This window comes from Zeugodacus cucurbitae, chromosome 6 (assembly GCF_028554725.1).
Source record: "Zeugodacus cucurbitae isolate PBARC_wt_2022May chromosome 6, idZeuCucr1.2, whole genome shotgun sequence".
NCBI classification, from domain to species: domain Eukaryota; kingdom Metazoa; phylum Arthropoda; class Insecta; order Diptera; family Tephritidae; genus Zeugodacus; species Zeugodacus cucurbitae.
The window spans coordinates 51,315,595-51,329,367 of NC_071671.1; the positions used below are offsets into that span (position 1 = coordinate 51,315,595).

Here is a 13,773-nt window from a genome sequence, read left to right on the forward strand (position 1 = left end):
AAAAAGGAACCAAACAACGTTTAAAGCAGGCTAAAGAGTCATTAGTATAGTCGTATTTGTGTAATTGGTGTCTATGTTAAGAAGAAGTTCTGTTCAAAGTGTTGTAGCCAGGTCAAAGGTCATAAAATCGTTCCAAATTCCTTTCCAATTAATCGTTACTTTACTAATATTATCTTCGAACTCTATTTTCTGTGATAATTTTCCTTACCTCAAAAAATATTTGACATTTGTCAGTTGAAAACAACAGTGTTGTATTGGAAGTCATCACGGGAAAAATGCAAAAATTCAGAACGTTCTCATCTAATCATTTTAAGATTAAAGTACAGCTATCATTTTATTTTAAATATGATATACGTGACATTTATAAATAGCATACAAATGCATACACTTAAATATTCCACGTATTCCTCCCGCTCTATCACCTATCAGCAGCAATAAATCGTTCGAACGGCCGAGTTTTAGTAAATAAAACGTCGCATTTAATGATTAATGCAATTCAATGCGGGTTTACTAGCTGCACCCTGTGAGCGTACGGTATTTATGCAGCTAACACATACACTTATACACTTCAATATAACATCCTTTCAATACCTGCTTTGAAATTCAGCAAGCGATTATTTTATCATTTAACTGTAACTGCGTTTTAATTGCGCTCTTTTTTACCCCACTCGGCAGTAAGTGCAGCTGTATCTTTCGATGACGCTCTGAAAGCTGAACGAATGCGCATTTAAATTTTGGTTTGCCTGTATACGAGTATTTACAGCATTGCACCTTTATGCCTATTCACTGCTGCCATAAGTCCCATTCCGCTGCGGCGATTCTGCGATAATGTCATTACATAGCGATGGCAAATGTCAACAGCAGCAGCTTAAGCTTTCAACAGGCATACCGGTCTGCTGTGCGAGATTTCATTTTCGATAAGCTTACAAAACGTTCGAATTGTATAAAGTGCTCACGGCATTTAGATTTCCTATTCATTTATTTCGGGCAATGCAACGAACGTTTGGTAAATTCTGCCCTAAATACTTTATAACGTTTTACGTTTTGTGTTTTGTCGGCGCAAGTAAGAGAGTACTAGTTGCGGACGAAAATGTTAATATTGTGAACTCAACAACCTACACAGGTTTTAGCTCTCGATTGTGCATTCAGAATTCTTGCTTTTTTCTTCAACTTTTTTGTTATCGATTGTAAAACTATTTTATGGATGTGTTATATACCGCTGTATCATTAATATGACAGAACTTTGAAAAACGATTGTCAGGATTACCAAAAAATATCGATCGATCTATATTTCGCCAGGAAACAATTGGCATTAAAATATCGATATTCGATATACTATATTTCCGTCTATCGAAGTTATAGGATGTTGAGTATTTTACGATCTTCGTGGTGTATTTTAAGTGTAACTATGTAGAATATCAGTAAATTAATATATTTTTATGTATTTATCAATATACAGTAATTTATCGACATATTTCATTTTATCTATCGACATATTTTACTGTATTTAACGATAATTTAACAGCAATTGTCGATAACTTTTACTTCATTTTCGATAATTTTTATTGTATTTATCGAAGATTTGTGCTGCATTTTTCGATATTTTTACTGTATTTATCGATAATTTACTGTAACTGTAACTGATAACTGTAGGTATCGTGTCTATCTTCCTAATTTTTCATTGGATGATCTTTTCTGACCTGTATAACAGGTGTTTTTAGGCTTTTATATGATAGATACTGTACCCTCTTTCACAACCCTAGCTCATAATAATTCGTTAAGAAGGGAAAATGTTCACCAATCCTTTTGCGAAATTCGAAATTCAAACTAACGTGGTAAACAAATTACTACAATTTCGCAACCCAGCAGCAATCAACGACGTAAGACGAAAAGCTTGGTCTTCTGCCAATCCGCACTGCTGCGCTTGAGATACTATATTTTTCTCACATAAATACTCTCAAATGCAAAAATTTCACCTAATTTTAGCAATTGTTATGCAAATTGGGTAATCGATAGAGCTTTTCAAACCACACACACGGGCCACTTTTTGGGAATTCTGCTTCACCGTTTAAAACACTTTGCGCCACCTAAACGCATTATTTATAAGATTTTGTGTGCCAATTTGTATCCTCTTCTCTGCTTCTCCTTTCCTCAGCTACATTGTTTTCATTTCAAATAAACTTTATCACTTCGGTTGCATGGCTTTTATCAGCCTCAATCGCACGCGCTGCCAAAACCATTTTTGTTGTTGGTGTGGAACGAGCGGTCTATTTAAAGTGAAGTAAAAACAAAGCAAATACCCAAAAATAGCTGCAAAGAAAAAATGTGTGCAGCAGGTGTTCATGTGTGTGTGTGTGAGTGTGATTTCTTCCCTCCCTCTTTTTTGAAAAAATAGAAATCACACAGCCCTACAAATGTTGTTATACTAAAAATAACACACATTTTAAGTGCATCCACCATGCGTTAGTGTGTGTGTGTTTGGGCACTCGAGTACCTCGTTGTATGCGTGCGTGTGAGTCTGAATGAACCAGGAAGCTGTAGCTACTGTTGGCAAAGTAAAAAAATGTCGTCTGATGAACTGATGAACTAAGTGACTGACTGGGAGCCTCTGACATATGCCGCATTCTACTTTAAAAAGTTGCTGTTTTTGTAGCTTTGGCCGCTGCCGCTGCTTCTGCTACAAACTTGTCACAACTGTCAACAATGTGCTTTGAGTTATGTTGATATGTGTATACCCTTCACGTACGTTTTTACTTCAAAGAAGAGTTTTTGATACATTTCGAATGAGTGTCTTTTGATTATGTATGAAGGTCCTAACAATAATTCTCAAATATATCCAATTTGGTTTTTATATCGGCGTTGTGTTCGTAATTTTTTTTAGATATTCGTACCTATAGGCCTTTTTCCTTGATCCAGTTGTCGAAAATTCAAGTTTTCTCGAGCAGATTTCTATTTATAGACTTAAGACAAAATAACAGTCGATGAAAATGAAGAAAGGTATACGTTAATCCCCGCTTAAGTGCCTTTCCCGCTTAAGTGACCATATTTTGCGGCATCGTTGTTTTTTTCTCTAAATTTACATAAAAAAATCCCCGTCAAAGAGCCTCCGCTTAAATATTACAGGCATGTGTAAGCCGCAAAAACAAAATTGCTTGAAAATTTCCTCTTTTAAGTGCCTTTTAATATTTTTGACATTGACAGAATCCTTCACAATTTTCAATGGATCCAAAATCTTTCTGTTAGAAAACCAGCTTTTTAAAATTTTATGGATATCATAGTATATGGAATATTGGTAGATTTAGAGAATTTCTGTTGCAACAATTATCTCTTCGAATGCTGTACGATTTGGAAGTTACAGATAGAAGCAACTTTTTACTCAAAAGAAAGGTCCTAACTGCTCCAGCATGAAGAGCTTGGCAAGCTTTACGAGTTACAAATTCTTGCAATTAAAATCCCGGCTGGTGCACTACAAACCTACACATGCTGTATTAAACATAGTCCCGAGAATTCCATAATGTTTCCAGTAAACATGCAGATATAAGGGTCCATAGAGCTTATTATGTGAGAGCTTCAAGCTCACCTAGACCGATATGAAAGATTAAAGCTCACCGAGGTTTTCTTAAACCTCACAATGTTCTCCTCAAAGTAATTGAATACCCATTCCTGTCACTACGCATTTAATTTTTGGATATACTCACTTTTTTTTTTCTTTTTTTCACAAACAAAAAATTCAAACGGATCTACAAATCCTCCCAAGAACAAATGAAAGCCAAAAATTACTTCAACGGTATATCTCGTCTGCTGCTAATACCTTATGAGGATCCACACTTTGCGACGTGCAGCCACTTAATACCACCTCTCTCTGCAGTGTTGGCATTTCGTGCGCCGCATTGCACAGACCAAAGTTCCACATAACCTCAACGTCAGTTGAAATGCCATGAATAGTTTGTTCGTGGAAATGAAGGCGCTGATTTGTTGGCTGCCACCACTGTGGCTGACTGACTGTTCGGATGGTCTAACTTCGCCAGCGTTGCAGTATTTCACACACTGACAGGCAGTTCCTTGCGTTGTTGGGCTTTTTCTTTCAACTTCTAATAATTTATGCGCATTTTAGTGTTGTATTTGTGTCGCCGCTGCACTACTTACGTATGGCCTTCTGTGCTTTATTTTGTTTGCCTTCGCTGCTTTAAGTTCGCTTAATATGCTTTATATTACATTATTAAATTATTGGAAGATTTCCGTAGCCACTTTAGATTGGAAGTTAGTTTTCTCTGTGTGAGTGTGTGCGCGCCTTACATCCATTGAGGAAATAGACATTTGCTTCGCACGTAATTCTGCCTTCTTCGCCCATACATAACACACATATACATACGTTCCTCTGCCCCTGCACATCAGCTTTACCCTATTGCTTGTGTTGGGCGGACTGGCAACTTGTTCGTCTTGTTTGCCGCTTCGCTGTTTCTACTCGTATGCGTATTTGTTGTAATTAGATTTTATGCGTTTTTTACTTTGGCCTGAGTGCGAATCAGAGCAGAAAAATTATAGGCCGTCAGGCGCTGTAGCAACGAGACTGAGACCAGCTGAAAAGTTGTTGATTTACTTGGTTAAGTGAAGGCTATTGCAAAGTCATCAAAGCAAAGCGTTAATATGCCAAGAAACGTCTAGACGCCACCATGTTTTGGTATTTCTATGCTAGAGGGGTATTTAAGAGTACACTCATAAAGGCTCGAGTGCCAAGGAATGTTGAGGAAAGTATCTATAAAATGAACCAAATTTAAATAAATTACACGGCCTTCTTATTGAGACCGATAGGACGACATGGAACTAGAGTCAATTCGCAGTATCAAAGCTTTCTTATAAAAATGCTCGGTATACTAGAATGTTTCAGACCCTCTGACAATGCCAAAAGGAGCGTTTGTCTATAGAATTTAGATGTAAATTATAGTAGAGCGCCCATATAAAAAACCTATTGTTTCCTAAAAGACAAAAAATAGTTCTTATTATTCTTATATGCTGAAATTACCTTCCCTTCCAAGCTGATTTTTGGACAAATTAAATCAAACGCGGAAACATTTTACACACTTCTCCTTTTGTCTGGACTAAATTAACCTTAAAGTTATTTGAGAGTTCTCTGAAACTTGAGTTGTTAAGACAGTAAAAAAAACTTCTTCACATTGGATTCCGTACCAAATAAGATCATTAGTCTTCTATTGAACTGATAATTTTGAACAAGCTTGGATAGCATAGTTGACCATAATCCTTTCGGAACCGTTTTTTTTTTATTATACCCGAATCGATAATAGCTCGTCATTCTTCTCTTTTTTTCACAATTCGGCGCCAGGTGGAAATTCCAAGTCAAACCAGGTCCTTTTTAACCTGATCTTTCCAACGTAGTGCAGGTCTTCCTCTTCCTCGGCTTCCACCAGCGGGTACTGCATCGAACCCTTTCTAAGCTGGATTGTTTTCGTCCATTCGAACAACATGACATGGTCAAAAACGATTCTTCTACATATGGTTCAAGCAGCTCACGATCCAATACGATCTTCCGGTTTTAGATCAAGTATCTGCTGGAAGCCTCCTTTTGGTGGTGAGTTAAAGTGAGAAGGCGAGACGCTTGGCGGTTGTGCGTACTGCACACCCAATGATTAATCGATTAATGCCTCGGATAGGGGGCACTATATATTTAGGATATGACTGCCTATTGTTTATATTATGATGATACTTAAATTATTAAAAGTAGGATCACTCTTTACGACTTTGTTGAGGGTTATATTACGTCTGCATAGAAAACTTCCGACATCGTAACAATTTCAGCTTAGTTCAATGAAGTAAAAGTACTGAAACTTCATTTGATGTGTTCAGTTGGTAAAAAGTATTCACTATGGGCACAGTACATATTAATCCATATTCTGTTTAAATAAATTTTATAAATAAATCATTCAAAAGTTAACTTAATTTTTTAACTCTTTACAAAGAACCGACGATCGGTCACGTCAGTGCAATCTTGCGGTTCTTCAGAATTCTTCGGTCGTCATTCATATTTTTTGATTCACCAATTTAACTATAAGTCCATGTTACATCAGTGGCTTTATTAAATTCCAGCTTTACGAACGTCATTTTCGTCATTCATGAAATGTAGAGCCTTGGATAATAATTCTCAAATATTCGCTGACTTCATAGAACCGATAAGCTTAATTCCTTAGTATTTTTCCCAACATTCTTCTCGCTGCTTTTAGTTTTGTTTTTCTCAATTGTTGATTCATGACTTTTAAAAATTTCATACATTTTGTTAGCCTCGTTTTTCTTAAGATTCGGCACTACGGTCCATACACGCAGATTGGAAGCTTCTAACTGACAAATAAAAGCCGCATTTTTTAGCATAGAACCGGTTCGCACATAAACGACTTTAAGCCTTTACTTGATTTTATAGACCTCTGCAAATTATTTTGTCTTGGAACCCATCGCGCCAAAAATTAGTTGTGACCTCGTTAAAGCATAAATAGTACATCGGTGTGAAAAATTACTTCCCTGTCATTATAACTATTATAGAAATTAGAATTTTTATGAACTCAATTTTTATTGTTGTTGTGGTTTTGTGCTATATAGGTTCATACATTTTACTCATACAAGCAATTAAGCCACATTTCAGGCTCTCGCTTCTAATAAGTCCCAAAGTACATATACGTACAAAATTTTCAAAATTAAAACTGCCATTAACCTTCATTTACTCTCCACATGCTGACACCACAGCAACACCAACAACAACAACAACCATAAAAGTTGGCGCTGCTTTTTGTTGGCAACACAATAAAAAGGCAAAAAAACAAAAAATGAAGGTTATTAGCTTTGACTATTTGTTTTGTGGGCATTTTCTTCACGCTATGCGCACATCCGCTGCATTTTACCGCCACCAAAGTTCGCCTAACTATAGCCATCTATCTGCCTACATACAAACACACACACACGTAGTTAGATGGGATTGTGGGCAGACTAAGCGTCAAATAGAAAGGCGCAACCGCACTGGAAGGAAATATAATTGGTAACCGCAGGCGTCGTTAATATCTTAAATCGCAGCGCATCAACATCGTTAGTTTAGTTTAGTTTTAACGCCATCACGGCATCGCATCAGATTTACTTATTATGAGCCATCTTCATCATATTTGCCATCAACACTAACATAATGACGTGGTTTATAGTCATCGGGCGACAGCCAAACGCCAGCCGCCAACAGCCAGCAACCAGCAGTCATGAGCCATGAGCCAACATTTTGGCATGAGACAAACCGATTAACGAAGAACTTAAACCGCTGAAGTACGCGGATGAAAGCGGTACGATACATACATTTATATGTATTAGGGGGGTTCTTAGCTGGATGAAGATAATATTTACCCTTGATATTATATATTATTGTAGTGTAACATTTCATCTATGAAGTCTGGACCCGACTGTTTATAGAAATTTCGATCAGAAGTAAAGTAGTCTGATCTTTGAACCCAGAGTCCTAGAAGATCTTAACATTTTTTAAATAGGACCTGATGCTTTTGTTCACGGTGTAGCCTATAAAGAATAAGACTGCAAATACATTTTATTTGTATATTTTTTAGGACTACCCTATGCTTTGGTGTAGCAAACGTCATAGTTTCGTGGCACGCGAGAAAATCGTTCAACACATATAGTAATATTTAGCAAAAGTGAAATGCTGCAAAGAGGCGGCATATGTGTATAGTATATACTATACATATTTGTTGTTGTTGTTGGTGGTTTAACATTTTCTTTTTTATTTTATAATTTGTGATTATTTCGAATTACGGTGGTACCTTCGGTGGTATAACCTTTATATGGCTTCTTTGCGTGAATTTAATACAATTACTCTTATATATACTGATACACATTTCCCCGTACGTAAATACATGGTTTATATGAGCGCTTAGTGAATAAAATTAAACAAAAATAGTTTTCACTAGTTTTCCGGTAGTTTGAGTAGTAGTAGTAGTTGCTTCCGTCATTAAATAATTTTACTTTTTCGAAACACGGTCTGGAGCTAATTACTATATTTAAGGATCTATCACGTCAAAGGTAGTCGAATCTAAACTGAGCAGTAAAAAATAGAATTTTAACCCTTGAATGTATCCAAAAGCTCGTTCATACTTTTTTCAGTTCAGGTTTTTGCTATAGAATCATACTACTTTGATAAGTTTTATTGAGCAATTGTGCTACACAGACCCCAAAAATATACTCGATGCATGAGAAACGTATTCTCACTTGATGGTTAATACGTTACCTACCGTATTTCTTCTAAAAAATCTGATCGTATTACAGGGTACATACTAAACAACTATTTCATAATTATTCTTAATTGAACTTTTCCGTTTGATTTTTTTAGGCCGTCAACATAGTGGACTGCACTTTGAATTTGGAGTTTTGACTGTTAACTTTGACTAGGTAGTTTCTAAAAACTTTCTTTAAAACTTCAAGTCACCTATAGCCTTTTTGACCCAAAACACAACCCGACAGAAATAAGCGATTCAGATGCAACTACGGACAGAATAAGGATTGTGAATATCCTTCCTGATGCTATCAGCAAAGTAGAAGCAGACGTTGTTCGAAAGTTTCAGTATTTTTTCGCCTAAGACTCGGAGAGTGCGCATAACCAATCGAGTTATCATTGTCTTTAAAGTATTAAAGACTAGGGAAGATTACTAGTTAAAATTTTAGCAAACATGGAACCTGTTCGGCGCTCTATATACAAATAAACTTCATGGCACGTGCAGTTATATGGGATTTCATTTGTCTCACATATTATATTAGTTCTGTCTTCAAAATTTTATTACACGAAGTTGTATCTTCAGGTACTATAAGTAAACTTTATAGCGAAGCAATCTATTTTGTACTACATACATACATAACGTTTGATGAATTTCATGAGACAGCTTTTTATGGACTCACTTCCCATGTTATGATTATTAATTATTACAATTCCAAACACATCCCATAATTTACTATTCCATAGCTGTCAGCAATGATTTTTTATTAAATTCAACATTAATGCAACGCTTATTTATATATATAGTCATTTCGAATTCGTAAAAATAATGCGCAAATGCATTTTAATCACATTTCTTTAAAGATTCATATGTGTGACATGCATTGCAAGCAAAATGTAAGCATGTGTAAATTTCTAATGGAATTCACACTGGGGTGAATTTCATTTATTGCATTTTACCTTCATAACTTGTACCACTATATCATGACATGCCTTCGTTAGGTGTCAGTAGCTTTCTTGGCATTTCAGTTAAGCGAAAAGAGAAAGGAAATATGTCAGAGAAAATCGATAGTTCAGTTGATTGCGACAGCAATACAAACACAATTGACTTATTTAATTACTAGCCAAGGTACAGATACTGTTCTCGAAGCATTTAACGTTTCGCGCAGCATTCTAAATCACACGAACACGCAATATTCGTCTGCGATGTTTACGTTGTCGCCAAAATTGCAGACAGTTGAGTACTACGAAATCGCCGAAAATCTTGACCATCGTATGAACGCTCATAAAACTGGCGCCTAGAAATAGACCGAATGCACCACCAAACGACACGATTAGCTCGTCGTAACTGAAAACCACACGGCGACGTATGCCGCGATATGGCAATTCGAGTTGTATGACAACGATGCGTTCAAATTTTTGACTCAGTACCCCCTCAACCTGGTTTCGGGAATATATATTTACAAATTCTAACATCATTAAATAATGGTCTCCCTCACCTGCATCGGCGGCGAAACACTCTGCTGTAGCTGCACATAAAACATGGACTCACAGAGCTGTACGCAAGTGCTGCAATTTGTCTTCGCCCAATTATGCCGTTGCAAACACAGCAGCTGATCGATATTACAAACGGGGAGATCGGCTGCGACTGCGTAGAAATGTGGCTTGCAATGGCATAGTTCCATGGCTCTGTGTATGCGACGATCCATGCAACACAATGCGGTGGTGTAAGTCTTCGACAGCAAAAGGAAAAATATGCATTTATTATGGCCTTATGCGCCAGGACGAACTTACCACAAAGTACTCGAGATTACTCTCCTCAGGGTATCGACATTTTCGGTATTCTATCGGTATTCGGCGCACCTGACTTTCAGCGCTGAATGATGTTATCTCCAAATCCACAGTTAAAACTCGTCCTTGCGGCGCGGTCTGATAGACATTGGTTATATAATTGGGCGCTACGACATCGAAAGGGTTATGCAAATACTGGTAACATATAGATAATTTCTTAAAAATGTTTTAATATACATATTTCATAGTTCCCCAGTACTTTCAAGTTTGCCTGAATCTTCAATGAACTTACCACAAATACGCCAGCATCATCTGAATATTCTGGATACAGTTTGGTAATGCAAATGCTCATAAAGAGGCAGTATTGCACTGGACTAACCTCGACGGATTTTCTGAAATGGAATAGAATAAAGTTGGCAGATTGTGGCTGATATCCACGTTGAAATTATCTATATTCCATCACACATACTTTTCTCCACTAGGATTGGTGTACTTATTGAGCTGCGACGTGGTACGACACAGACCAACCTCCGTAATTGCTGGTGCGAATATCATGTTCTTTCTTTCGGAGATCTGAACCTCTGGTTTGTCTGTTGTATGTAACTGTAAAAATAACCATGAATGCTTAACCCCTAAACATTTTTGTGTTCCTTTCCCTATCCGGACTTACCTTGCCTAAAATATCCACGTAATCTATGCCCCACAAAGTCGAGTCATTCTTGTATGGCAACAGTGTCTCCAGAGTATCATAATGCAGCACATTTAAGGCATGCAAAAAATCTGAGTAATAGTCGAAACGTGTGTCATTGGCAGTGAGCTGCCATAAACTGTTTTAAAGAGTTACAAATTTAGTGTTATTGCATCTCAAGTAGTTGAGTCACAAACTTACTCTTTAATTATTTCTTCTGCCATCAATTCATTTCGAAAATCGCTGCACATTGTTATGCCCGGATAGAGGAAGTTCTTCTTATCCCACGTCAGTTCGGCGGCAAAGACAAGCGGGTTTTCACGAAAACGCGCAAATTGATCCAAAGCCATGTGCGTTGAATAATAAGTCGCCGATGCGATGATACCTAACCAAAACAGTCGCTCCGTCCAATGCAAGTCCTTACGCATCAAGTAGGGCAAACCGTGTATGCCGGTCTCGTTGATATTTCGTTTTACAAATGTAGCGCAATTCATATTATTTACTTGTAAAGTCGCGGTTGTCCTTAATATAGGCGCTAAGCTTACTAGTTACTGACTGTTCTATGGTTTTGGTGGGATATTAAATAGTAAAATATATCGCATGTTCAAAGAATTATTTTGTTATTTGTAACGGGTAATCCCGAACAAATTTATCCAATTCGGGTTTTTCGATGTTTCAATACGGAACGTTGTCTATTAGAGATTTTCTTATTGCCACAATGCTTCGCTGATTTTACAACTTAGGGAGATCGTACACAGCAGAATCTCAGTACTCCTTGACGAGACTAGGCTAGGGGTTATATTGATTTTTATTTTTGTTTAATCTAAGCTTGGCAGACGTAATGGCTTACCATGTCTTCCGTTTAAGATAACCGTCTTTAGGCAGTGGCAGACACTTAATTTCCGTTAAGATCGTGATCCATCTACCGACATGGCTCAACAAAAGTTAGTCGAAAGTCAAGGAGTTCGATTTTTGCTCATCTTTTGCATAGACAGTATAATAATGAGTTGCACTAAGTTGGTCCGAATTCCTTTTCTTACTTTAACTTGAGGCTCCCCGTATTTAGTCCCGCGTTTTCGGGATCTACTTATTATTTCTCTCTCTTTATACCATATATAATCACATAATCGAGTTTGGTTCATCTTTACACGACCGCTTAATTGCAATTTGTTGTTTGTGCCTAATTTATGATGACATTTTCTTGTACTGCATAATTTAAAAAAAAAACATTTCATGAAGTCATGCGATGCTTGCTGGTGATATAACGCATTCTAAATGCATTTTATTGCAAATATGATTATGTAATACTTAACCAAGATTATTTTTCCGTGGTCTTAGCATGACTTGACGGTGAATATTACACATTTATTAACATTGTCAGATATTATGACCTTCATGAAATGCATTTGCTTGTCATAAGTCATCTTAAGTGTTAGGCTGAGCACATTTCGGAGCGAAGATCCGGAAAAGTTATAACTTTCCATTTGTCTAGTCTTAATTTTTTTCCGTTTAGTATTTAGTAACCCAAAATGCAGTTTCGCCCAGTCAACTCAACCTTACTTTTGTTCACATCGCTCCACTATGTACTCACCCTTACTTGTTTTTCTACCATTAGTTCGTCATTTTCAAGGCTACTATGTGCCTGGCTTCCTCGTTGGTCTTATTTAATTAGTAAAATCATAATAAAATACAATACCGTTACATAGATAGTATGTAGTACCCAAAGTAGGCGTATTTCTATGCCAGCAATAGACAATTCATTCCAACCTTCTCCGCGGTGGTCATTAGATAAAACAATATGTTATTTTTCTCTTTTCATTTCATATTCGAAACTTTTTTTTTGCTATCCATTTCCATATTACCCGCATCTCTGCCGAAGTATGATAGGCAGCGCTGCTACATTTAATTCCGCTCAGGATATGTAGAACCGTTACACTGTACTTCTACATCTGCATAATAAAGTTACTGGCACAAGGTTGAACCATGTGTTGCTCCCATTTTTCTTCCTGCTGTCAAAATAGTATATATTTACATAGAATTGTAAGTGTGTGCCACTTATGTATGACTGAGTATTGTTTGTTTGCATTTTTCTATTTTCTTACATTATTGTGCAATGTAATTGCAGTTTATCACTAAAGGTTTTCAAATATTTTTTTTTTACAAACTTGAATGTTTTTTGTCAATGTTTACTTCTGTTAGCTCTTTGCTTGTAATCCATTTTTTTATCATATCATGATATGAGTTAATTTTTGAGAATTAAAGGCAGCAAATACGACTAAATCTGGAGAAAGTATGAAAGAGTGTGTAAATTATATATAACCTCATTTGTACTCATTCAAAATGGACCCTGCAATGATTTAAAAGCAAAATAATTCTTGCTGCCACTGGAGCAATTTTTTCCGTGTAATCCGACTGGTTTTGCTCCTTAGTATCGTTACGAATTACTCTTTAGTCTTTCTATGTGACTTTTTACATAAAAACAATAAAAACGTGGTCGAGAACCCAATAAGTCTTGGCGAATCTACATGTATTAAGAAAAACACTCTTTACAGTTTTTCTGATAAATAAATACTGCTATTATTTTACACATAACTGTATACTTTTTCCGACACACTAACACGCATTGCTCACAGGCTGTGGTTTTTGTTATCATTCAGCACAATAAGTTATGTGGAACACCGGTCCGGAGAGCACGCAGGGATACCGACGATAGATAGGCCACTAAAAGGACTCATGATAGTTAATAAAAGTGGCAATTCCCATTTGCGTAGAAATAAAATGTGCAAGAAATGGAATGGAAAAAAGAAAACCACAATAATAAGCAAAATGAGAACAATTGCTGGCATTCACACACGTACACACACACTTCAATTTCTATGAATGAATGAAAGCTTGCATGACTGAATGCCTGACTGGCACACATTCGTTTGCCGATATGAATATGAGGAGCTCTCAGCGGTGGTGCCTCCATTCGTCCATTCGTCCATCTGTCTATTATCAGCCATTTATTGTATCTAATGAGCACTCGCTC

The 13,773-nt window shown here is 36.7% G+C and overlaps 2 protein-coding genes across 16 annotated transcripts in view; one reads left to right on the forward strand and one right to left on the reverse strand.

Annotated features, from left to right (window-relative positions):
• LOC105214473 (putative mediator of RNA polymerase II transcription subunit 26) overlaps positions 1–13,773 on the forward strand; it is a 96,781-nt gene that overhangs the window by 19,596 nt on the left and 63,412 nt on the right. The gene's annotated exons all lie outside the window — the stretch shown is intronic.
• Positions 10,940–11,497, reverse strand: LOC114804260 (uncharacterized). The gene has a single exon (XM_029041858.2). It carries the CDS (start codon positions 11,234–11,236, stop codon positions 10,940–10,942), a length of 297 nt encoding a protein of 98 aa, XP_028897691.2. The 5' UTR covers positions 11,237–11,497.